The sequence below is a fragment of the Anopheles cruzii genome, chromosome 2, assembly GCF_943734635.1.
Source record: "Anopheles cruzii chromosome 2, idAnoCruzAS_RS32_06, whole genome shotgun sequence".
Classification (NCBI taxonomy): Eukaryota; Metazoa; Arthropoda; class Insecta; order Diptera; family Culicidae; genus Anopheles; species Anopheles cruzii.
In genome coordinates, this window is record NC_069144.1 from 24,723,728 (window position 1) to 24,748,668 (window position 24,941).

Here is a 24,941-nt window from a genome sequence, read left to right on the forward strand (position 1 = left end):
TCGAGACAGGAATCAGAGGGTGTCCGCTGCTCGAGCGCTGGGAAAGCATCCAATTTCAACACTCTACTTACATTTTCTTTATCCATTGTTAAGTTTTTCAGTTACCAGCAATTGAAGAAAGTCCGGTGGTTTAGTTCGTTTAACCGGCTTCTGTCCTAAAAGAGTCCTGCGTCCCAGTAAGGAGCGATTCTACGAAACGCGTTTTAACGAGGCACACCAAAGCACACTGAGCTTCTGAGTTTGAGTCTGCCTTAGTTTAATATGCGAGCTTAGCTACTATTCGGGATTTCAATGGTCACTATGCTACGAAGGAATGTGCTGCGATAAAATATTATGCGACATTGAAAATGCTTTCTGTGTTCACCAAAAAAGTCACAATCCGTTGTGAAGCATTTTCGCGCGTTTTTCGTAGGGCAACTACCGCTTTTTAGAACTACGGGTTAAGATTTTAGAACACGATTGACAGCACTGTCCCGACGGAGGAGAAAAACTGTCCTGGCTGGCAACACGGTGCAGTGCTGCATGTTTAGCCGCTCAGCCGCTTGTTTTTGGATCGACTGCAACACAAGCGCTATTTGTTGGCCGTAAAACTCTGTTCATTCAACGTTAAATCCAGCTTCGCAAAATGTCCAAGGAAGAAGAGAATCCTGTCGAAACGGCGGACACTAACGACAACTCGGTAAGTGCGCTCACGAAGCGCCTGTGCGGGGATAAAAATTTGCATCAGCCAATGAAATCCTAGCGCCGTGGAGCGCTTGGACGCTTCTTTGACAAATGATGCCTGAAAAGCAAAAAGAGATAGGCGGACAGAAAAAAACGAAAACCGCCACTGGCATTTTGCCGTCGATAGCTTGTCTCGATCCGTGAGGACATTTGCTGTGAGGATAATGCATTGGCCGACGCCGATGGCTCTCCTCTGTCCATTGTTGTGGATGGGGAAAACAATTGATGCAATGTTGATGGATGCCGCTTGTCTTTTAACTGTTTCACAGAACGAGTCCAACTCCGACACGACTTCGTCCAACACGAAGGAACCGGACTATGATGCGACACTCGAAACGGACCGCGGCAAGCGGTTTGAGTTTTTGCTGAAGCAAACCGAAATTTTCGCTCACTTCATGAACTCGGCCCCCAGCAAGAGCCCCCCGAAAGCGCCCCGCGGCCGCAAACCGAAAGTGGACAAAAATGCCGATCCGGGCGACCACCGACACCGGAAGACCGAGCAGGAAGAGGATGAGGAGCTGCTGGCCGCAACGAACGCGAAGGCGAAGACGGTGTTTCGCTTCGAATCGTCTCCGCCGTACATAAAAGCGGGCGAAATGCGCGACTATCAGATCCGTGGCCTGAATTGGATGATCTCACTGTTCGAAAACGGTATCAACGGTATTCTGGCGGACGAGATGGGTTTGGGTAAGACGCTGCAAACGATCTCGCTGCTGGGCTATCTGAAGAACGTGCGCAACAACCACGGTCCGCACATTGTGATCGTACCGAAATCGACGCTCCAGAACTGGGTGAATGAGTTCGCGCGCTGGTGTCCGTCGGTGCGCGCCGTATGTTTGATCGGTGATCAGGAAACGCGCAACGTCTTCATCCGCGATGTGCTAATGCCGGGCGAGTGGGACGTGTGTATTACGTCGTACGAGATGTGCATCCGCGAGAAGGCGGTCTTCAAGAAGTTCAACTGGCGCTACATGGTCATCGACGAGGCACATCGTATCAAGAACGAAAAGTCTAAGCTGTCGGAAATTTTGCGCGAATTCAAAACCGCCAACCGACTGTTGCTGACCGGCACGCCGTTGCAAAACAATTTGCACGAGCTGTGGGCGCTGCTAAACTTTCTGCTGCCCGACATTTTCAACAGCGCCGAAGACTTCGACAGCTGGTTCGATGCGAACCAGTGCATGGGCGATAACTCGCTGATCGAGCGGTTGCACGCGGTGCTGAAGCCGTTCCTGTTGCGTCGCCTAAAGTCGGAGGTCGAGAAGCGACTGCTGCCGAAGAAGGAGGTGAAAATTTTCGTGGGCCTCTCGAAGATGCAGCGCGAGTGGTACACCCGGATTCTGTTGAAGGACATCGACGTGGTGAACGGGGCCGGAAAGATGGAGAAGATGCGGCTGCAGAACATTCTGATGCAGCTGCGCAAGTGCACCAACCACCCGTATCTGTTCGATGGCGCAGAACCGGGCCCACCCTACACGACCGATTATCATCTGCTGGAGAACAGTGGCAAGATGGTGGTGCTCGACAAGCTGCTGCGGAAGCTGCAGGAGCAAGAGTCTCGTGTGCTCATCTTCAGCCAGATGACGCGTATGTTGGACATCCTGGAGGACTTTTGTCACTGGCGGGGCTTTCAGTACTGTCGGCTCGATGGGCAGACGCCGCACGAGGACCGATCGAACATGATTGCCGACTACAACGCGGAGAACAGCTCCAAGTTTATCTTCATGTTGTCGACGCGTGCCGGCGGATTGGGCATCAACTTGGCAACTGCCGACGTAGTGATCATCTACGACTCCGATTGGAACCCGCAGATGGATCTGCAGGCGATGGACCGGGCCCACCGTATTGGGCAGAAGAAGCAGGTACGAGTGTTTCGCCTCATCACCGAGAACACGGTCGAGGAGAAGATTGTGGAGCGAGCGGAGGTTAAACTGAAGCTGGACAAGTTGGTCATCCAGCAGGGTCGGCTTGTGGACAACAAAACGAACCACCTGAACAAGGACGAAATGCTGAACATCATTCGATTCGGAGCCCATCACGTGTTTCAGTCGCGTGATTCGGAGATCACTGACGAAGACATCGACGCCATCCTGCAGAAGGGCGAGGAGAAAACGCAGGAACAGACCGCCAAGCTCGACAAGCTGGGCGAAAGCTCGCTGCGCAGTTTCACGCTCGATACGGACAATCTGGAAAATCGATCGGTGTACCAGTTCGAGGGCGAGGATTATCGCGAGAAGCAGAAACTGCAGACACTCGGCTCTTGGATAGAGCCACCGAAGCGTGAGCGGAAGGCCAACTACGCCGTCGACGCGTACTTCAAGGAGGCACTGCGCGTAGCCGAACCGAAGGCACCGAAGGCGCCTCGCCCACCGAAGCAACCGATCGTGCAAGACTTCCAGTTCTTCCCGCCCAGACTGTTTGAGCTGCTGGACCAGGAAATCTACCACTATCGCAAGACGGTCAACTACAAGGTACCGAAGAACCCCGATCTGGGCGCCGAGGCGAACAAGGTGCAGCGCGAAGAGCAGCGTAAGATCGACGAAGCAGATGCACTGACCGAGGACGAGTTGATTGAGAAGGAGTCGCTGCTGACGCAGGGTTTCACCAACTGGACCAAGCGCGACTTCAACCAGTTCATCAAGGCAAACGAGAAGTACGGGCGGGATGATATCGAAAACATTGCCAAGGAGGTCGAAGGCAAAACGCCGGACGAGGTGATGGAGTACAGTGCGGTATTCTGGGAGCGTTGCCACGAGTTGCAGGACATCGAGCGCATTATGGCGCAGATTGAGCGGGGTGAGACGAAAATTCAACGCCGTGCCTCGATCAAACGCGCACTGGACAGCAAGGTAAGCGTGACGTTGTAAGCGGCCCCAAAGTCTTTGGTTTGAGTGGGCCTCAGTTTCCAAGAGCTCCGTTTACTAACACTCTCTTTGTCGTTAGATGGTCCGCTACCGTGCACCGTTCCACCAGCTCCGAATTGCGTACGCCAACAACAAGGGCAAAAACTACACCGAAGATGAAGACCGGTTCCTGGTGTGCATGCTGCACAAGCTTGGCTTCGACAAGGAGAACGTGTACGAGGAGCTGCGGGTCGCGGTCCGGTCGGCACCGCACTTCCGTTTCGATTGGTTCCTGAAGTCCCGCACGGCACTCGAGTTGCAGCGCCGGTGCAACACGCTGATCACGCTGATCGAACGCGAAAACCAGGAGCTGGAGGAAAAGGAGCGGCTGGAAAAGAAAAAGAAAACGGGTGGTGCCGGAGGCGGCAGCGGTACCGGTGCTGGTATTGGTGCCGGTGGCGGTAGTGGTGCCCAAAAGGCCAACCAAAAACGCAAAGCCGAGACAACGCCCACGGTACACGACAAGAACAAGAAGAAGAAAAAGGTTTAAGTAGAACGCAAGGAACTGGACGATTTTATGTAATTATTTTTATTTACAAAAAGCAGCAATACCGTTAAGGTCCCCCTTGTGAAACTTCCCAACTCCACAAGTGTGAGCAGCGGAACGTAAGGTTGCCAACTCTCGATGGATACTACCCCCTGATGACGTAAATCTCGGAGAAATGGGAAACATATATTTTATTTGCTTTTTAGTCCGCAGATTAGTTTTTTTGTCTTTTAGCTTACAGTGCACGGTGGCCAAGCGCCCACTACCCTTAGTGTCACTTTCTGTAGTACCATCTCTACTATTCCATCGCGTCCATCGTCCATTTAGTATGTATTTTTCCCAGTACTTTAAGTAAAGTGTGAATATGAAACGAGTGAACGAGGCGTTACATTTGATTGACTACTAGAAGGAAACAAGCGTCATGGAAAAATAGCAAACAAATCCCAGTATTGCGCTTTTTCCCATCGATCGAGAAACGGTTCCCGCGCTTGACAAGTCTGAAGGCTGGAGGCTGAAAACAGTTGTTCCCGAAAGAGACGGTATTGGAAGATACGTTGTGGTTGTAGTTTGTATCCACAGCATTAAATGGGCTTACTCTATGCGTGTATTTATTATAATAAGCTTCGAAAGTAATAAAGTATTTCACACAGACTCAATTATTCGACTCGTATTTTCACCGTTTTATTGGAAAGTTTATGAAGATAGAACACTGCAACTGACAGAGTCTGCTTTGTGTTCCCTCGAAATGGGAACCACTCACCCGTATATGGCTACGATATCTTTAATGCTAAAGTATGTGCCGACGGTTAGAATAAACAGGCCGAACGTGACCAGAATGGCATTTTTTATCAAACGCCATCGGTACCATCCGAAACTACCGTCGATCGACCAGCGGAACACGGTGTCCAGCACGATGGGTGTAATTAGACCGAGTGTGGCGGAGCAGATCGAACCGACGAGTCCGATGAACGGTTCCAGTTCCGGCACTCCAAGCGCCAGCGCGGTCATGGTAAGCATAATACCGAAACGTATCGCAATCTGAGCCACATTATGGCGCTTCGGGTCGAAGCAGTGTTTCACTTTGCGCCACAGAATGTCCATCGGTACGTAGTAGTATATACCAAGCGTGAAGAGGATGGCAACCGCTGCCAGGAGCTGCGTCGATAAAGCCAACCTGTGCCAGTGGAGCGAAGAAATGTGAATGCGCCTCATCATACATTCGAACTTCTCCGATTGCCACCTACCACTCTTCCGACGGAAGATTGAGCGTGACGGTGGCCTCCGTTTTCTGACCGTACCGTGCGTAACCGAAAAACCCGGTCACGTTGTACAGAACCATGATGAAGGCGATCACTGTACCGAGGACGCCCGGGCATGCCAGAAAGTGTTCCGGATGTTGCATTTTGTTCTCCACCGGAAGCACCACCCCGATGCCTTCTACCGCGTACACCACCGTCCTAGAACGATCAAAAGGAAATGGTGTGAGCAATTTGGGCCGGCCTTTAGACTAGCGGGAAACAGATCATGTTGTACCCGAAAAACGATGGCAATGCCGTTAACTCCGGTAGCAGATGCCGATCCGTAAGATCAACCGGATCACGCACGATGTAGTACAACGTGATACCGAACGTGACCAGAATCATGGTGTTGGCGAGTGCGGAAAACGGTACGAGATAGCGCAGATCGCGCACCTGCGTCACGAAAATCAACGGAACGGCCGTCAGCAGAATGTAGATGCGCGTGTCCCACTCGATCTCCAGCTTAGCCCCGATCACACCCTTGAGGGTGGTTGCGATGAATAGCAAATAGACGCAGACGGAAAAGAAGCTGACGATGAGCAGCGAGTAGTCAATGAAGGCCCTGCGAGTGGAATGTGTAAGAGAAGATGCTGCTTTTGTTCCTGGCCCAAGAAGAGCGGGAAGTGCTTGCAAGCGCCACGTACTTGGAAGCGCCAGCGAAGCGTCTTGTGGCGTGTGGCCCGTGCCGGAAAACACATTGGGCCGTCTCCGAGAAGCCGAGCTGCGGTACCCGCGTACGAGCGGAAGACTTTTGTGATGTCGATACCTAAAAAATGTGACCGAACAAACGCCCGGAGGCTCATGATCTCAGCAGGCCTGACTTTGTGTAGCCGGTAGCCAAACTTACGAGCAGATACACACAGTGGGCATAGATTATACCGACGAGGGTTGTACCGAGCAAGCCAAAAACTAGGCCGCCGTTACGAAACGCCGACGGCATCGCTAGGATGCCGGTTCCGAGAGATCCCTTCAGCATGTGAATGATCGTGTAGCAGGTCCTACGAAGAGCAGTGCGTATTGAAACAGCTGAACATGCTTGAACTATTTAACGAGCAAAACTTACGGGCTGGGTTTCTTCACTCGCCGATGCCGGAACGGATCGTACGGATCATCTTGCGTTGGTAGCACACTAGAAAAAGAGCGGGCAAAAAATTAATCGTTGTTTTAATTTGGTAAGCGTACAAACCTCACCACCGTGTGGGATGGTATCAGTCATTACAAACCATTCATGTGCCGAAGTTTTTTTTAGCTCCATCGTTACGCTGCTCGATTAACAAAACGGCGTTAAACCTGCGGCAATTCGTTATGACACTGACGCACGCTTTGACAGAATGACTTCGTCTGATGCTGTGCGAGCAACTTCTAGTGGTATGGAAGCGGTTAAGTTTAAGTAGGCTGGTCTGTTTGATTGATAATTGTGATAGTGAAGCGCCGGTGATAACGGTCTAGCGTACCCATTCCCCGCTTATCTGACTTTTCACGCTGATGCATCATTGAGGCGAGCCATCAAGTGAACGAATAGTAATCAATACCGCCTTTTCTCACATGCTTGCACACTAATTACGACCGATATGTGAATCGCGGTGAAGCCTTTTACTTCCCTTTCTCTCAACGCATCATCGGACCATCGAATCTTCGGCAAGCCCGTTTATGAGATAAGGTAAAAGAGAGTAAAGGCTCAGCGCATGGGCCACTACCGGGACTCGCTGATACTGGCGAAGGATAAAGGCGATGCAATTCATAACCGGTGACGGCAGAGTACTTACACCATGACGATCGAAGCTACATTTCTTTCGCCTGATTGATTAAACGTTACTCAGGTAATGTTATTTTGAATAGTTTATTTCGTACCGTTTATTGTTTAGATAGCTCCACCCGGTCATATGGCTGAGCACAAGAAAATATCGTGTTGAACATAAATAATAGCGCTTTGCCAGGATGTGCTTGGACTTGCTGATCGGGTGGAGCTCAGGACTCTCAGAGAGACGCCTTCCTTTGTGAGGTGATCTTCTCGCAGTTCTAGTAGTGGTTTTGATAGGTTCATCTATTTCTGTTCCGCTGCTTGACGAGGAATGCAGTAGTTATCCGTAAATTCGCCTGACATCTTAATTTAAGATACCAAACGATAAGCTGCGTAACGTTATAGGCACTAAACGTTCGAGCTGTTTGTTCGATTCCCAGTGCGTTGAGCGCAAGGTCGGTTAAACGTTTTCCGTGTGCCCCGGACTCCGCTCTACTCGTCATGCTCATCGTCGTCGGTGTAAAGCGCAATTATGTCCTTGATGCTGACGTATGCACCGGCGACGAGCGCAAAGATCGAGAAAGCACCGAAGATAACGTTCTTCACAAGCACCCAGCGGAATTTGCCCAGCTCGCCCGGCCACAGGAACACCGTTTCGACGACGCACGGCACGAACAGACCGAGGCTGGAGAAAAACACGGCTCCGACCAGCCCGATGAACGGTTCCAGCTCGGGCACTGCGAGCCCAACCCCACCCATAAGGATCATGATGCCGCTGCGCAGAGCAATCTGCGAGATCATGTGCCTGTTCTTTGGTATTTTGTGTTGAATTTTGCGCCACAGAATGTCCATCGGGACGTAGAACTGCAGCCCGAAGGTGAAGAGGATCGCCAGCGCGATCAGGATCTGTGCCGCTATGGCCAGGCTGTGCGGAAACGGACGGAAAGTGTGTTAACACCAACGGAACGATCTACTTCCTTTCGTGTACTGCAGCAACTTACTCGTCATTCAGTGGCAGATTTAGGGTGATGCTGCCTTTCGATGCCTCACCGAACCGAACGTAACCGAAGAATCCAATGACTGCGTACAGTACGATAACGGTTCCCATGGCGGTGTTAAGCACGCCCGGACATCCCAGGAAGTGCTGCGGTTTGGCCATACTGTTCTCTACCGGCATAACTACGCCAATGCCTTCCATAGCGAAGATAACCGTGCTGAAAGAGATGGGAGGCAGAGTAGACCATTAGACATAACTCGTACTAGTAACCATCGCACAACGGAAACTACGATACGGTACCTGAAGAACAGCGGCAAGGTACCGAACGACGCGAACAAGGGTTTGTCGTCGAAGTCGAGCGGATCCTTGAAGATGTAGTAAAGCGTGATGCCAAACGTGACCACGATGAACAGGTTGGCGAGAGCCGAGAACGGTACCAGATACTTGAGCTCTCGAATCTGGCCAATCACCAGGACCGGAAGCATGGTCAGCAGGATGTAGATGCGCACGTTCCAGTCGTTGCCCGTCGTATAGTTGATCACATCGTGGAAAGAGGTGGCAATGAAGACTATATACACACAGCCCGCACTGAAGTATGTTGCCATCAGGGCGTAGTCGACGAAGGCTCTGTCGAATGAGTCGAATGAAAAATTGCGATCAGTAAACCGTGCCATCTAGTGTACCGACACACCTCTTGATAAAGTGCAAGATCGACCGACCTTCATTTGGCTTCAAACGCAACCTACGAAACCTGATTGACTAAAGTAAAGCAAAACAATGGATTGGCTCTATACGGCGTGATGATGCTGGTAATTTTAAATTCCGACCTTGATGCTTAAGAGTGCCCCTCGCAGTTCGCGGGTTTCTAGGACACAACTGTGGGCAACCAAAATAGAGGGTGACGATATGCCTCGCGAATGTCGGAAACTTCAAACGAAGTGGGTATTCAACGCCGGCGTTAACCTCGAGGCGAAACCGAACTACGAAGCTGCTGTTGACATAAGCGTATCGTCTGGGGATGGCGATGCTCGCTACAGACCTCGCGTAACGAAGCAGTGCCAGAAAACAGTACCTAGCGAGGGCAGCCATCATTCATATTCATATCGGTGGTAATTAATTAAAATGCTTATCATCATGTCGTACGCCGCGCATCGGAACTGCTGCTGAGGCCAATCGATTGTTTATAGGTGCGAAGGTCGGAAGGTTTCGACGGAAATGCTAAGCTCCCCGAATTTGGGACCCGGGAAGAACACGGGGTACTTACTTTGAGAAACCTGCTAGGGGTCGCAGCTTTGGTGGCCCATACTGGAAGACACGTTCGGCGGTTTCGGCAAAACCTAGCACGGGTATCCTTGTCCTCTGGCAGACCATGTGGGAGGTTTTGACCTAGAGCGGGAAGAAGCGCCATTAGAAGGCCGTGGTGGGCAATGACCGCACGAGGGGCAACGCAGTGACTCAGTGTGGCACAGTGAGCGATGATTACGAAATCACTGTCGTAACCTGTGGCTGAATGTCCGATTGTTGCGGCGCATCGACTTTGATTACCGGAAGCAAAACGGCTCAACACGTTCGCGCCAATGCTGTGGGAAGGTCTTTTCCTGCCATCGACCAAACGCCGTGCGCCGTGGGTTATGGTTCATGTGGCTCGATGAGTCCATATTCTGCCAACCGGTTGCGCGCTATGACCGACCGATGTCGTGGGATAGTTGCCCGTTTCAGATGCGGTTTTGCATTCGTATCAATGAGCAACCATACGGCACGTCTTTAACGCCTCTGAACGGGGGCTTTCTTGTCCTTGGAAGTTGGCGAAGTTCACGGAGATTCGAAAGACCCTGTCACTTGGACTACCGATTGGATCAATCAGTATCTGCAGACTCCGAAAAACTTCGTTCCAGTTGGAAGTCAACAATATTTCTTCAGGAGCTTTTTTAACTTGTAAACATGTTTGATAAGTACGCTAAGTCAACAATTTAAGCTGGCTTTTCCAAAAATCTTTTATTGTTTCATTTTTTCATTCAATTGAATGGCAGAAAAACCATTCAACTTCCTACCAGGGTCACTATCAATCGGAATCTTGTTTACGGTAGACACTTAATGGCGATAGGCGATATAAATCATGCCCGGTAAGTAAAACATTATATGGACGTATATATTGATACGATAAACTCACTCCGACACAGTGTTCATCAACCTTATCTCGGCAATTGGGACACTCCTGCTACTTCTACACAGGTGACGCGGATACCACTTGAAACTCAGACACCGTATTAACGAGGTGAGTGATAGAGTTGGAACATAAGCCCTTAGTATCTTCGGCATACTACAAATCATTGTGGCATAATGAAACGGTACATCACGGGAGCATGGATCAACACATTATTACACGGAAATATCCGTTCGTAACGGGTCGATTCGTAGCACGATCCCTACAAGGGTCTGTTGACTTCGATAGTTGGAAGGGCCTCGTCGGCAGCACTCGGTTCGTTGACTTCCGTTAGCCCTTAAACAGATGAGTCTGTGGTACGTTGGATGCGTCCGAACCTTCCACTTAGGATACGAATGGGCCAACGCTTCGAAAGGGGCCACCCTAAGGATCACCTTGAAAGGATACGGCCAGCGAGCCAGTGGCATCGCTGATCACGAGTCCGTGGACTTGAACTGAGCCGTCTTGATAGTGAACCGTCGCCAGAAAGCCCGTGGCATCCTCGACCACTCAAGGCGAACTGGATTACTCTGTCGGTTGCCGGTTCATTGACGGGGTTTCTTATTCGCCCCATTCTCACCCAACTCAAGTGGAGTGTTGTGCAGTGTGAATGACTTTTGTTGCGGAACCGTTTAGCCGTATTTTTTACTAGGGGTTTACTTGAACTTTCAAGGCCACATTGGCGGGGGATAGTACATCGCGTAGTCATATGGAATGGAATTTCAATAGTGTACTGTGCACTGTGTGTTCCCAATCTGCATAAACATCTGTGGAACTTGTTACGATGTACAGATTAGCTTCGCGGACAATAGCCTCCTTCATATCGCAAAATGAGTCATCGAACGGCCGATCACCGTTACACAACGGTTGTATCGACTGTTATCTGTTTTTTTTTGTGAATGACGGAAATGATCATTTGAGCAAAAACGAAAACGAGGGAGCAACATGATAGAGAATCAATCATTCGCGCCGGTCTCATCTCCGGCACGAGCAAGCGATAGGAGATGGCCCACGGAACAATAGCAGTTCCCGTCTAGGTAGCGTAGCTCGGGTGGGGCACGTGGCCCAGAGACTCACCAGTATGTGCACGCAGTGGGTACAGATGAGCCCGATGACGATGGTACCGATGCCCCCGAACAGTAGGCCGGCATTTTTGAACGCCACCGGCATGGCCAGAATGCCCGTCCCGAGAGAGCTCTTCAGCAGGTGGATCAGCGAGCCGGCCGTGGAGTTTGGCTTCTCGGTTTGCCGCTGCTCGAACGGGTTGTACTCGGCATCATCGATGGGCTGCACATCCGCGAGCTTGGTCCTGCAATACGGGAAGCCGAGAGGTTCGGGAGCGTGAGATGGGCTGTTCCATTCGATCGCTTTGTGTAGAGTACCGAAGAGCACCGAATTTATCAGACCCAGGTTCTGGCCCCGGTAGCTGGTGTGACGCGTCGTTTCTTATCTCAATGACAACCGTTGCTCAACGGAACATGCACGCGGTGACGAAAAACACCAAGTTTGGTGAATGGCCAAGTCATACGGCAAGCCGTAGGTATTTTATTTGTAGCCTTTATGGGCCTCGATTTGTGCCAGTCCCAGAGGTAGGAGCTTCACACGGCATTGTTATTAAATTGATTGCCTGACGGATTGGGACCGGCGATTTATGGGCAGTAGTACGTTATCGGGGCGTTATCGTGCACGCTTCTCACGTTTCCAAATAGGTGGAATGAAGCAGGGTTTTGGGAAACTTTGAGCGAGTTGGATAGACACCTATCGCTAGGCGGTGTTGCCACTGAGGTAGATTTATGGCCCACTGTTCGAGTCTACTAATTGACAATATCTCCTTTTTCTCGCATCTTTTTAGAGCACAGGATTAAAATGGACGAGTGTGTGATAAGACGATGATCAATGAGAGCATTATTTTTTAACACACTTTACACGCTTACGACGAGTGGAGAGATAATTTTCACTTCCTGCGGATGGACCAAACGTTGATAGATTTACTCACGTGGAATTGAAGTCACCGACACTGTACTCCGCGGCCGGTGCCGAAGGATCGCCCTTCACCTTTTCGTCTGCCATGGTCGGTTATGCAGAGGTCCGTTCACTTGGCGCACTATACGTAAGCAACGGTAACAGTAAACAGTATTAGTTGGGTTCAATTGGCTACCACAAGAACAGTCGCTAATCGGGGTGGGGGGTGCGGGGTTTGGGCTGCGTGTGTTTCGCGTTGCACAGGATTAGGACTACGAATGGACACGATTGAGGCCGGCCAGTCTAGTGCCTGCCCGCTCCCACAAGGGAAACCCAAAACGTGGCCCCAAAATCGCCGTACTCACAACAGTGGCGCAGAACAGTGAAGCGGCGCGGTAGAGCGATCGTGCGCGACTGGGCCCGGTTTATCGGCAGCAAGCGTATCAAATAGCCGATAGTAATTGGGAATCAAACAGGACAAGGTGAACAATTATGAACAGGTCGTTATCTGTGGCGATATGTCGCCTTTAAGAATGGCCACCCAACGCTGCCCTGCCCCATCTCTGTTACAGACGGCCATTCCAAACGTCCTAGGGGTCTACACTTTCGCCCTCGCTTTCAGGATTCTTCGGTGCGTTTTTCACCTACACTCATAGGATGTTTGCACTAATCCCTAATAAAGTCCCGAGGAGGTCGTAAATATCTCGGGCTCGTCGGTGGCAACCGGTAGGTTTGTAGACTGCATGGAGTACCCAAGAGATAACGCGTCAAGTGCACCACGTTGTGCACGCTCCGTTGGGAGTAGAACTGGGAGAAACACTTAGCTGAAGTGGTAACAACATGCGTGTGATCAATTAGATGATTAACTAGCTCAAACGCTCATAGATATGCTTGCTAGTTCTGCAGGAGCTACTCAGAAAGAGATGGGTCAAAAAGAAAGATGTAGTTGTTTTCGTTTCAAAACGCAACGACCATCACCAGCAGTCCTAGGGGACGTTATTAGATGAAAAATGCCAACACTATTATGAAGCCTGTTCCACTTAACTATCCTACATTATTCTCCGATGATTCGTTTCTGGAGCCTGATACGGATCGACATCAAATTAGCTACTTGCTCATAGTGATTTACCTCCAAGAGAAGCCCCAAGGGAAGAGTTGGCTTTTCTCAGAGTTCAGGGGAGTACTCTAACTTCAGGTTCAGGCTCGGATTGTAAATGGGGTTATTTTCGGAAGCTTTTCTGTCCAGCTGCCCAAACAATATTGCTCCCCCAACCCTAGCGGTTGCGATGGAAGGCAAAGTCGGCAAGGTTGTCGGCTGGAATGGAATGCATCTTTTATGCAAACCGCTACGCTAAGTCAAACAAGCGACACGGATGTCTCATGTTTCCCGTGTATTGGTCTCATGGCACCATGCTCTCAGGAAGCGTGCGGAAATAATGCAAACCTTTTAAAACAGGAACATCAATTAAAAATTGAACTCCCCCCGGTTTGTCGGAAGAGGCCATTATGATAGCAATCGGTAGTAAACACTTCGCTACCGAACGATTTTGCTGATTTTGCAACATCGGTTCGCTTTGTCCCGATATCGTCGCTGTAATTTGACTAGTTTAATTATTAGTATCGTCATCAATCTTGTGAAATCAAACGAACGCACGGTACGTCTGGCGACTGATTGTAATTGTTGGTGATTAATTGCGAGTATTGGAGGATCATTGTTTGGAGTGATAGTGAGCTCTTGCAGCCATTTATGTCGCAGGCGACCGGGAAAACAGCGCCACGGGCACCACTCTGGCGAGCGACATTGAACAACACGCTGCTGCCCGTGATAGTCGATAAGATACATCGGAAGATCTGAGACCCCTGTAAACAATCAGACAATCCGAGGTTCAATCAATTGCGAATTGTTGGTGGTGTTAATGTTCTGGGCTACCGTGACCGATCTATCTTATCATCGGACGCCGCCACTGCGTAAGTCACGGGACTGGAGTTGCGATAACCCGGCAGATGATAGTGAAATCAAAAGCAGGTTTACAGGTGTCTGCCTTCACTGAGCATGGTCGTTTACGATCGATCTGAGACTCTAGATTATGAATGGGGCTCCGCTCGATCCGTCATACCGGCGCAGACATTCAATCAGCGACAGTTACTACTACTGGCCACAGATGCTGTGCCCAATTACAGTTGTTGACAAATCCCAGCGCAGCAGAGTGAAGATCCCGCAGGGGGTTTGAGCAATATCAGATAATCCTTGTGATCAGTAAAAGTGGAGCATCAATGACAGAACGCGGACTGGGATTTAAGTGACCTTAACATAATTCGATGAGCTTGCTTATCGCCGAGCCTGGTTTGACCATCCCTTAAAGTACGAAAATTTTGGGCAGGTAATGAACTCAACGAGTGTATTATGCAACCGACTCCATTTCAGGCTGGGGAAAAAATCTTGAAACTTCATCCGATTGTGTTAGCTTCTCTCAGTCTGATTGCGTTAGTAACTTCTGAGGATTGCAATTTACGGATCACTTCGGATTGGGTAGTATTCGGAAGATGCTTGGTAACTTTCATTGATAATGGCGCAAGGAGTTCTCTTTCCTGGTGCTTCCACATTGACTTTGGCAGCCTAAAGTGCAGTCCGGAGGCTCGTCCATCAGCAGAAAACTGGCCGCCCCAGGCGGTATTCACTGCCGATCGCATAATGCCTGATCGGTTCAACGGCATCAAGCGCGAGAGACATACTAGGTTGTTCATTATATTCGGAGCCTCGATAACAAGGAGCGATGCTACAAGCCTAATTTTTATTTTGTTATATTGGTACACTCTTCAAATGAACGTATGTGAAGTTTCATTTCAAACGGTCACTAAATTTTATTTTTACGAGCCATTTAGTATCGACATGTCACAATATTTTTTTACAGCTGTTATGACGTCATCATTTGATGAAAAACACTTTCCGCACACGATTTTTTTTGGTCTGAAAACAGATGGAAGTCGCTAAGGGCCAAATCTGTTGAATAGGGTGGATACTTCAACAATTCGAACTTTAATTAATGGATTTTTGCTATTTTCAAATTGCTCTTGTGACACGGTGCGTTGCGCTGATGAAAGACGATGTTTTTCTTATGCAAACCGGGGCTTTTTTAAAAAAATTTCACTTTCAGTATGTCTTAAATGTTACAAAAATAATCAAAATTTATTGTTTTATCAATTTGCAAGTAATCCGCCAGCAAAATTCCATTCACATCCCACAAAACTGATGCTAACATCTTTTTAGTAAATTTCTGGACGAACTCGTTTCGGAACTAAAGAAAAGGGTTCACACCACTCCTTAGACTCTTGTTTTGATTCAGGATCATAGTAATAGACCCAAGTCTCATCCACAGTAATGATTCAATGCACAAAATCCACTTTATCCTATCGAAAACGCTTTAAATGTTGTCAAGAAAGATTCATTCGAATGGCTTTTTAGCGAATGCGGCAGACATTTTGCAAACAGCTTTCTCGAACTCAAAACTTCAGTCAAAATATTGGTTATACTGCTCAATGAGTTGGCTAGGTCTTGTACTTAATTTATATCAGTGATTGGACGATTTTCAAAAACGATATTCTGTATTGTTTTATGATTTCCGATGTTGTGTCTGTTTTTTGACGTTTTTGACATGGATCGTCTTGAAGGCTACTACGTCCACGTTTAAACTCAGAAACCTCTCTTTTAACCACCTAATTAAAGGTAAAGAGTCCTTATACACTTTCAACATTTGTTCATAATTTTCCTTTGCTTTTAAACCTTTCAAAAATAAAAATTAAATCACTGCACATACTTGTTTTTTTCCATTGTGAAAAATACTGTGACATGTCGACACTAAATGGCTTCTAAAAAAAAAAACAAAGTGACCGATTGAAATGAAACTTCACATACGTTCATTTGAAGAGTGTACTAATATAACAAAAAAAAATTAGGCTCATAGCATCGCTCCTTGTTATCGAGGCTCCGAATATAATGAACAACCTAGTAATGATGATGTGATTGTCTGCTCCGCTGGGCTACCGTTTGCTTACCAGACCCTTGGTGGAGCTTGGCCTTACGATCGATCGACCGATCGATTGAGATCATGTACCGTCTGTTTATTTTTTATGTACGGACCCCAAATTGCAGCTCACCATCGAAAGGTAATTTGCGTGAATGAAAGGGTTCGGGATAGCGAACGCTTGGTTTGGACGGGCGCTGTTGACGACACCTTTATTTTGAAGCTTTTCGGAGGTCTTCTGACCAAACAAAAAACGAAGCTGACATCGCGCGATTGTTTTCTCTCCAGTCGCCGTACTCAGCTTCAACGTTTTCTTTACGAGAGTGTGCAAATACTACCTACAGCTGGATGTGGCTTACCGGATAGTGGCACATAGGCCGCCACCCAAAACCGCACTGAACTGGTGCAAAGGAACCTAGGCTCAGCGAGGGTCATGGCTTCAGGGCAATAAAGTCATCGCCGGTTTTTTGGCCGCCGCGGATGTCCATATATGTGTGTATGGTGGTGAACTATTATGATGCAGCGTGATACACAATATACCCAATTGAAGGCAAACGTGTAAGTAAATAAGGATAAAGAGTGAACTTAACCGAGCGATCGAATAGGAAATCGGTTAACCAACCAAATCTGCATTGCAAGTTGCATCATGGTTTCACTCGATTTGCACCCGATCAATGACCACTACTCTAGGGCAATCTGTGTCACTGTCAAATACTGTCGTAATGGTGAACCCAAGAAAGGAAATGCATTGCGACCGGTGCTCGGTGTCTATGCTACCAATCGCCAAGAGATTGATCATGTGAGGGCAGCTAATGGAAAATCAGAGATCAAACCACTTGCGGTGGAATATATCGACAGGTAGCCCCGTTCCAGATCCTTTCCCAGTTGCCAGCAACTCTGTGCCACAGAATTGGCTACCGGAAGCGGAGTCTTTCACTTTTGTTTCGAAATGCTTCGGAACACACGCAACGCGTGCGCGTGCGGCCGACCAACAGACCACCCGATACCCGATGATGCTGCCTCAGGGAAAGGCTACCACCGTCCTTGGTTCAGAGAACACGCCAAGCACGCGAGAACTTGGTAAAAGGAGACATAATAATAAACTAACGCACAACTTGACGCCGCCAAACGCCGCTACAACAACGATCAAGAAGCAGATCGGTGCCTTCATCTTTCAACAAAATCGTTTTCGCACAGATTGCTCGAACTCTCAATCATTTTTTTCCAATTACTGACTAACCGAACTGACCCGGTGGTTGAGCCCACTAAAGCGTCACAGGTGGTTTAGTCTCCGATTGGTTATTCAGTACTTCTAAACCCGTTGAACTTGACATTCGTACGTGAAGGTTCACCGAAAAAAAGCGGTGCAAAAAGTGTAACTAATGCACCTTGGCAGTCATGTTTTGGGTCAAGATTATTTGGATGATCGAGTGTAAAGTGCCTGTTTCCCCTGTTTGAAATGCGGAGAGTAAAAACTTTGCCCTCTCAACACTAGAGCACGAAGAGATTTTGTAAAGAGCATAGTATATTCATTCCAGTCTGTTGCATTCGTTAAAGTGGTTTTATTTAGCTTTTACTTCGAGGTCGATGATAACTAACCTGTTAAATAAGAGTTTTATGAACTGAAAGTGATCGAATAAATACGATAATAGTTGCAGCACTAATGCCTAAAACGACACTACACAACTTTTTTACATAATCCAGCACTGCAACACTACAACACTCTGCGATTCACATTGAAAAAAAAAAACACAGATCACGCGTCTGGCACTAGAATTGGAGTTTTATTTTGAATTTAAATAAAGTAAGTCGTCGGCAGCCGCGTGTGCGATCGTTGATCAATCCAAATCAGGGCACTATATCCGTATGGGGCGTTTCAGCTCACTGAAAGGCACTTGGGCTTGCAGTAGGGCCACTGCACGAAGTGCACCGCTGAGAACTGCAAAGTGCGGTGGTTGCCGCGAAACTGAAAGTGCGTGTAGAGCGTGCAACCGTTGACGGCGGACTAGGTGCCAGAGGTTCGCAGGGGTTCGCTTAAATGTTCTGATCAGCAGAACGACCATTGGCGTTGTATGCGTTGTGGTTTGTTTTGTTGTGTCGTTGTTATCGTTCGCCTAGTTGTTGGTACGCCCGATGCCCGGGGACCCCCACGCCTTCCGAGCATGATCCATTCTTACGGTATTACCCCGTCCGCGTCTCGCAGTGGCATGTGCATGGGATCGATGAGATACGAGTCGGTACTTGGGGAAGGGGTCGCTTACCGGCTTAGCGGTTTGGGTAGGCTCCTAAGAGAAGCGCTACTGGGAAGGCCAGCATCACGGTGTGTCGTGATGTATTACTATGAACGGCGTAGAAGATGCGAATGCGAATTCAAAAAGTCAGGGCCACTCAGCGACACACCGGTCGTCCTTTGCGATGCCGGACACCCTCACATCGAAGATGTGCGCGAAAGTCCGGCAATGACCTAGCGTGTGGAATCGGAAGTAGATTTGCTTCACAGAGGTTCCTTCTGTCCTTAACGGATCTTCGTTCTGACCGATCGACCGATCGCTGCGCACGTGAGATGCATGTAAACAATGGTAAAGGAGCCGTTTGGTCCATTCGGCGGCCACGAGCTCGGGTCATTAAAACCGGCTGTTAATAGTGATCGTTGTCGTCATTCAGAGGGCAGATTGGTTTACGATGCACAGTGACGGAAACAAGCATAAAGCATGATTCATATTTGCTCGAAGCGATGGAAACAAAAATTGAGCTGCCAGGTTTCTAATCTGCACATGGTATTGTAACAGTGTTTTCTTGCGGTTCAATGTTGCTGATTAGTTATGCATTTCTAGAAAAAGCAACAACTAGTTGTATACCTTTCGGTATTGGGATCAACCAACCTCGATAGCGATATGTTTGCTTTTACAACTCTTCTTAAAATCCGACATGAGCGCAACACAAACACATGGAATGTGAGAACTATAATCGATACAGGAACAATTTTGTTCAATAGTTTGTCTATCGCGGCCGCGGCGGAGAGTGGATACTAGGAGCTAATAACCATCAAAGAAAGATTAAGTTTGTAAAGTAATAATCACGTTTGTACCGACTAGTTAAGCGAGCCTGCTTATTTTTGAATGTATTTCAACTAGAGTTAGTTTTACAAAAGAAAATAAGGATTCTGTATGACTCTGATTGGTGCCTTTTATATGTTGTTAATTTCTTCTATTTTGGTACTATCTACTGATGGATTATCAACGAGAAGAAACTTATCAATTTGGATTTTCTACCATTTGGCTGCGTGCTGCATGGCTGCGTACGCTTACTTTGACGTTTTGACGTTAAATTACCGGCTGTCAAAAACGGTCGAATTTCTATTGACAATCTTTTGTTTAGCTTCTCCGCATGCTGTTCGCAGAAATACACGTGCAAGTAGAACTGGTGATCGCAAAGCTCTCGTGAAAAGATCTATTTACTGTTCGGTTAAAATGCAGAAACATCGTAAATTCAAGCCGAAGAGAATACCACGCAAATCTGGCAGGCCGAATACTGTCAAAGAAGGAACATGGGAATCGGTAAAGATAAATGGCGCTGTTATATCGGACGAAGGAGCAGATCTTGGTGGATTTATCGGTCTGGAGGTGATGGAAAACTACGGCAACAACTTTCTGCGCAAGCCTAAGCAAAAGGTAACGACCTATCGCCCCTTACATATTTTGTCTCGATTAATTTACAAGCAAACTTTCTAAACTCAACAGGACGACAATGACGAGAGTTTTGATGGCGGCAAAAAGAAACCCAAACGCAAGCGTGCCAACGATAGTGATGAATCTGATGATTCCGATGACGAAACGAATCGTAAAGTGCGCCAAAAGAAACAAAAGGCCACCAAACCCACTGTCCAGTACAACGAAAAGTTTTCCGATTCCGAAGATCAATTGAATACGCAGAAGGGAAAATTGAAAGCAAAAGCAGCAAAAGTTCTGAAGGATGAAGCAGCCACAAAGCAAAAACAAGCAAATATTGGCGTAAAGAAAATCGCAACGAAAGCGAAGGTGGGTTCACTAGGAGAATCAACTAAACCTGTCAAGCAACCAACATCGGAAGCAGGTGAAACTAACATTGATCCGGCTGTTGACGGGGAGAACAAAAAGCTGGGATTCTCGATGCTTTTGAAACCATCAAAGAAATCACAAAAACAATTGAAGAAAAAACAAACCGAACAGAGCCGACCTAAAAAAGTATCTGAAACAACTTACTCTAGTGTGGAGTATATGGTTAGTACGACGATAGTGTGTTACGAAGACTGTAAATTTAAGAGATTATTTGTCTCATTCTAGCAATGGATAGAGCTTGGTGTGTCGGAACCGATCGTAAAAGCTTTGGCGGAAAAGGGCTTTAAAACGCCCACAGAAATCCAGGAAAAATCTCTACCGGCTGCTATTTTTGGTCGCCGAGACTTACTCGGTGCGGCCGAAACGGGTAGCGGCAAAACGCTAGCATTCGGCCTACCGATGCTGGAGGGCATTCGGAAGCTAAAGCAAATGAACCAGCCGAGCTCCGATAACACGGTTCCCGACAACGATGAACACGAACTAACGCCGCCGCCGGAAGAATTCGAGCTGACCGGGGACGATGAACAAATATTTGCCCAGGAAGGCAAACAAGTGCCACCTGTTGATACGAACAAACCGCTGTACGGGCTGATTCTAACTCCGACCCGTGAGCTGGCTGTACAAATTAACGATCATCTAAAGTCGATTTCAAAGTATACCGCCATAAACATTGCCCTCGTCTTCGGCGGAATGGCCGTCGTGAAACAGGAGCGTATGCTTCGGAAATGTCCTGAAATAGTAATCGCCACTCCAGGCCGGTTGTGGGAACTGATTCAAAGTGGCAATCAGCACCTCTCTAAGGTGATGCATATCAGGTCAGTGGCGAATGGTAAAGATGGGTAACGCTTTGTTTACGAGTTACTGGTACAATTTCTAGATTCCTGGTGATAGATGAAACCGATCGGATGCTGGAAAAAGGTCACTTTGAGGAATTGAAGCAACTGTTGGAATTGATAAACACGAACGAGGATGCGAAGAAAAAGCGTCGTAACTACATTTTCTCAGCTACACTCACGATGGACCACGAGCTTCCAGAGCACCTGCAGAGTTAGTTGCGATGAAAAAGTGACTGAAGAAACCAAATATTTTCATTCGTTCATCTCACATTCCACATTCGCAGAAAATCCGAAGAAATCGAAGAAAGTTTTGAAGGAAACGCCCGGCCAGCGGTTGAACAAACTCATTGAAACCATCGGTATGACCAACCCGAAGGTGGTTGATCTAACGCAAGAACACGGAACGGCCCACACGCTTACGGAATCGCGCATCCTTTGCCAGGCGACACACAAGGACTTCTATCTCTACTACTTCGTCCAGCGCCATCCTGGCCGCACACTGGTGTTCTGCAACTCGATTGGCTGTGTGCGTCGGCTGGTGGCACTCTTTACGTATCTGAATTGCCAGCCGCTCAGTCTTTTCGGCAGCATGCAGCAGCGCCAGCGCCTAAAGAACTTGGAACGCTTCACAGACAACTCCAAGGCACTACTCATAGCGACGGATGTGGCGGCCCGTGGACTAGACATACCGAATGTTGACCACGTCATTCACTATCAGGTGCCGAAGACTACGGAAAACTATGTTCACCGATCAGGACGTACGGCGCGAGCTAGCAAAGAGGGCTTAACGGTGCTGTTGATCGCTCCGGAAGAAGTGAAAGACTACGTGAAGCTAAATCAGGATCTTGGACGCACCGAAGACCTGCCGCTGTATCCGACTTCGGATCGGATGATGCGCCAAATTAAGCAGCGTGTACAGTTGGCGCGGGAAATTGAGCGGATGGAAATGCAACAGAGACGCGCCGGTGAGGAACGCTCCTGGGAGGACACGCTGGCAAAAGAATTTAAGAGCGACTCGGACGTGGACAGTGAGCAGGAAGAGATGCGCAAGCTCGAGCAGGGACGCCAGAAGCGCAAGTTTAAGGGGAAGCGAATGGAGTTGAGTCACCTTTTGGCAATGCCGCTCGCGATAGACCGGATCGAGATGCGCTACCCGACGTCAACCGGTGGCATGCGGTTGGCCACCGAAAGCGAACAGTCGGCCATCAGCTTAGTGCAGCAAGCAGTGCAACAGCGCAAAGAGGAAAAGAAGCAGCGGAAAAATAAGAGAAAAGAAACCCAAATGGGATGAAAACCTTTCAGCGAGAGTTATGGACCGTCTCGTTTGACGATGTTGTTTTTTTTTTCATTCTGGGTTATAATATATTCTAGTTCTAAACTTTACATTTGATAATCAGTGTTTTGAAACATATATCCGAACTCCCTTCTCTACCAGCGAGCGAGTATACTTGGCCAGAATCGAAGTAACGCCAACCGTTGGGGTCGCAAAGCACTCGATGAATGGTTCGATCTGTTCCAAATTCCATCGTTCCTTTGTCCGAAACAGCGTACTCAGGCGCACAAGCAAATTCATCGGTAAATCGGCTTCATTTAGACCCCTCACACACGGCACCGACCCTTCACGATCGACAATTCCGATGCCGCGGAGATACTTTTCGTCCACGTCGAATCCTTCCGGCAGTGTTTCTTGCCAGGTGACGAGAAACTCGTCGATGTGAAATTTTAGTCCGTGTTGCAGGATCTTCTCGGCAAACAGTGCACAGACTAGGTCCTCGCGATAGCAAAATCGTTCCGGGACTCGTTCGCTTGGTGTGGTGTAGATGTCGAAAATACCGTCAACGACTTCGTAAGGAACTATACCCTGCATAGATTCGAACGTGACTTCTTTGTCTATTTCGTCCGGCTGCCATGAGTTTTCCGAAATCAGAGCCAGCAGAAGGGTTACCACACGGTATTCGTATCTAAAAGAATGAAGCATAATTCGAGTGCATAAAATAGGAATTGTATTGTAACGAAATATCAGGATACTTACTCTATATCGAGCATCCGAATTCGTTCTTCCACCTCGATGGCGCGATACTTTTTCAAACCCTCCTGAAACTCGTCCTTGCTGCACTGCACCGTATCGAGCAGCTGATTGAAACGGAACAATAGCGATCGATCGATAAGATGCTCGTTTTCCGGCCCGGCATAGCGCGTCAAACGTAGTAGGTCGATAATCTTCCGATATTTTGGTCGTACCTGGCGCAACTCAAAGTAGTCGTGAAATATTTTAGCCACATCCCTTCTCTCTACCTCATCGACCGTTTCGATCGGCGCGTCCACGTTCTCTTCCTCGGTGCTGCTGTCCAGTGAGGTATTCACGCCACTCTTGGGGCTCTTGATCGGTGATCGGCTCGTAGCTTGCGCCATCTTCAAATTGCGTACCAAGAGCAGACTGTTTGAAATTTCAGCCTCTTTCACCTCGTACGTTCGAGACTGGGTGCAGAACACCACCTTTTCGTTAAGGGCACCCTTGAAACAAACATCCTCGCAGTTTTGTATCGCCTCCAGAATATGGTCGTCCACTTCCAGTAGCTTTATGTTTGCCAGCTCGTGGTCATCCTCCTCGTGCGGGTAGTAAATCGCTTGTGCCGTGTTGGTGAGATTGTTTTGGTCCAGTTTCGCGTGCTTCACGATGAGCCGCACGTCGTCGATCGTTCGTGCATAGCTTTTAACAACGAGAGTAAGGCCATTATCATCACCAGTGGTTTATGCTGTAATGTGCCTGTTAAAAGCACTATACTTACTCCTGGCTGTAGATCATGTTGGATCGGAGTAGAATATTCCAAACGTGCCTAAGCTTGAAGGGAAACGAATGTAAACAATAAGTTGCGCGCGTAAGTGAATGTCAAATAATTTGACGTTAAGCGGAGCACGCTCAAGTAAAATTGTTTTTGTGCTGTGAATTGCAGCAATCCAGGCGCATATTCCGTTGTTTATCGAATGGCGAAAAACAATTTATTTGTGACATCCCGTTTTGATTAATTGATTTGGTGTATTATAGATTATTTTACCTAACATTCGTCTCTATCCCGTGTTGATAGCATTGGTACCATTATTTATAGTCAATTAAAATGATTGCAGGATTACTAGCAACAGGCGGAGACGGTTGACATCATATATATTTCAGGCACAGGATCTCCCCGATAGGGATAAACGGCTTTTTGTGTTGTGTGTTTCTAGTTGTTTTAGTTGTTCAATATTGTGTAAAGCATCTCCATAGTTGTATATGTTGGTTTAATAACGAATAATCAATAATAGCGGTCATCAAAGGGGTCATCCACTATTCTATCAAAACGTGCAAGAAAGTAGTTTGCTGTAGCCGAGCTGGACATCTGCGTGGGGCATCGTTATTGTCTAATGTAAGACATTTGTAACCAAAGCGTCCTGGCGTGCTAATGCCCGATTTTAGGAAGGGGACGCAGAGCAAATGATGGAGCTGGCATGATTATGCTATTATGCAACGGTGCGATCCGATGTGGCTTAGGTAGCATCATCATCGGGTACCGAGGTACGATCATCAATCGCTATCACCACAGAGAAGCGTTCCACTGTTTCGCATCTTTTCTTTTACGATCAAATTCTATGCCAAGCGATAGTGTCCGCGGTGGACATTTATCATGACGGTGG

General features: G+C 48.0%; 6 protein-coding genes across 6 annotated transcripts in view; 2 read left to right on the forward strand and 4 right to left on the reverse strand.

The window, feature by feature from the left end:
• Window positions 1-86, reverse strand: part of LOC128278732 (chromatin-remodeling complex ATPase chain Iswi-like) — a 2,307-nt gene extending 2,221 nt beyond the window's left edge. The window contains exon 1 of the mRNA XM_053017461.1: window positions 72-86. Coding sequence (XP_052873421.1) covers window positions 72-86 — 15 coding nt within the window. The remainder of the gene's footprint in view (window positions 1-71) is intronic.
• A 539-nt stretch (window positions 87-625) lies between these two features.
• On the forward strand, window positions 626-4,712 carry LOC128269025 (chromatin-remodeling complex ATPase chain Iswi). Its single transcript, XM_053006360.1, has 3 exons — window positions 626-679; window positions 993-3,572; window positions 3,667-4,712. The coding sequence occupies exons 1-3, from the start codon at window positions 626-628 to the stop codon at window positions 4,114-4,116; spliced, it is 3,084 nt and encodes a 1,027-aa protein (XP_052862320.1). The 3' UTR covers window positions 4,117-4,712.
• A 157-nt stretch (window positions 4,713-4,869) lies between these two features.
• LOC128267845 (proton-coupled amino acid transporter-like protein CG1139) lies at window positions 4,870-6,695 on the reverse strand. Its single transcript, XM_053004791.1, has 7 exons — window positions 6,635-6,695; window positions 6,475-6,540; window positions 6,259-6,409; window positions 6,056-6,177; window positions 5,647-5,973; window positions 5,358-5,570; window positions 4,870-5,287 (listed from the first exon to the last, which is right to left on the reverse strand). Exons 1-7 carry the CDS (start codon window positions 6,664-6,666, stop codon window positions 4,870-4,872), a joined length of 1,329 nt encoding a protein of 442 aa, XP_052860751.1. The 5' UTR covers window positions 6,667-6,695.
• A 608-nt stretch (window positions 6,696-7,303) lies between these two features.
• Window positions 7,304-12,726, reverse strand: LOC128278245 (proton-coupled amino acid transporter-like protein pathetic). The gene is made up of 7 exons (XM_053016927.1): window positions 12,680-12,726; window positions 12,349-12,456; window positions 11,430-11,661; window positions 9,414-9,535; window positions 8,450-8,776; window positions 8,154-8,366; window positions 7,304-8,077 (listed from the first exon to the last, which is right to left on the reverse strand). The coding sequence occupies exons 2-7, from the start codon at window positions 12,420-12,422 to the stop codon at window positions 7,645-7,647; spliced, it is 1,401 nt and encodes a 466-aa protein (XP_052872887.1). The 5' UTR covers window positions 12,423-12,456; window positions 12,680-12,726; the 3' UTR covers window positions 7,304-7,644.
• Window positions 12,727-19,806: 7,080 nt separating this feature from the next.
• LOC128278733 (ATP-dependent RNA helicase DDX24) lies at window positions 19,807-22,560 on the forward strand. Its single transcript, XM_053017462.1, has 5 exons — window positions 19,807-20,007; window positions 20,077-20,595; window positions 20,659-21,248; window positions 21,311-21,480; window positions 21,554-22,560. Exons 1-5 carry the CDS (start codon window positions 19,807-19,809, stop codon window positions 22,558-22,560), a joined length of 2,487 nt encoding a protein of 828 aa, XP_052873422.1.
• A 102-nt stretch (window positions 22,561-22,662) lies between these two features.
• LOC128268188 (sister chromatid cohesion protein DCC1) lies at window positions 22,663-24,075 on the reverse strand. The gene is made up of 3 exons (XM_053005223.1): window positions 24,059-24,075; window positions 23,302-23,979; window positions 22,663-23,230 (listed from the first exon to the last, which is right to left on the reverse strand). The coding sequence occupies exons 1-3, from the start codon at window positions 24,073-24,075 to the stop codon at window positions 22,663-22,665; spliced, it is 1,263 nt and encodes a 420-aa protein (XP_052861183.1).
• Between the last annotated feature and the right edge of the window lie 866 nt (window positions 24,076-24,941).

Coding starts and splice junctions, on each gene's coding strand:
- LOC128278733 (XM_053017462.1), top strand. CDS start 19,807: ATGCAGAAACATCGTAAATTCAAGCCGAAGAGAATACCACGCAAATCT. Junction 20,596..20,658: donor ACTCTAGTGTGGAGTATATG/GTTAGTACGACG, acceptor GTCTCATTCTAG/CAATGGATAGAGCTTGGTGT. Junction 21,249..21,310: donor TCTAAGGTGATGCATATCAG/GTCAGTGGCGAA, acceptor TACAATTTCTAG/ATTCCTGGTGATAGATGAAA.
- LOC128267845 (XM_053004791.1), bottom strand. CDS start 6,666: ATGGAGCTAAAAAAAACTTCGGCACATGAATG. Junction 6,178..6,258: donor CCCACTGTGTGTATCTGCTC/GTAAGTTTGGCT, acceptor CACATTTTTTAG/GTATCGACATCACAAAAGTC. Junction 5,288..5,357: donor AATCTTCCGTCGGAAGAGTG/GTAGGTGGCAAT, acceptor CCACTGGCACAG/GTTGGCTTTATCGACGCAGC.
- LOC128268188 (XM_053005223.1), bottom strand. Junction 23,231..23,301: donor ATTCGGATGCTCGATATAGA/GTAAGTATCCTG, acceptor TCATTCTTTTAG/ATACGAATACCGTGTGGTAA.
- LOC128278245 (XM_053016927.1), bottom strand. CDS start 12,422: ATGGCAGACGAAAAGGTGAAGGGCGATCCTTCGGCACCGGCCGCGGAG. Junction 11,662..12,348: donor GTCGGTGACTTCAATTCCAC/GTGAGTAAATCT, acceptor CCCGTATTGCAG/GACCAAGCTCGCGGATGTGC. Junction 8,078..8,153: donor AATCTGCCACTGAATGACGA/GTAAGTTGCTGC, acceptor GTTTCCGCACAG/CCTGGCCATAGCGGCACAGA.
- LOC128269025 (XM_053006360.1), top strand. CDS start 626: ATGTCCAAGGAAGAAGAGAATCCTGTCGAAACGGCGGACACTAACGAC. Junction 680..992: donor CGGACACTAACGACAACTCG/GTAAGTGCGCTC, acceptor ACTGTTTCACAG/AACGAGTCCAACTCCGACAC. Junction 3,573..3,666: donor AACGCGCACTGGACAGCAAG/GTAAGCGTGACG, acceptor CTTTGTCGTTAG/ATGGTCCGCTACCGTGCACC.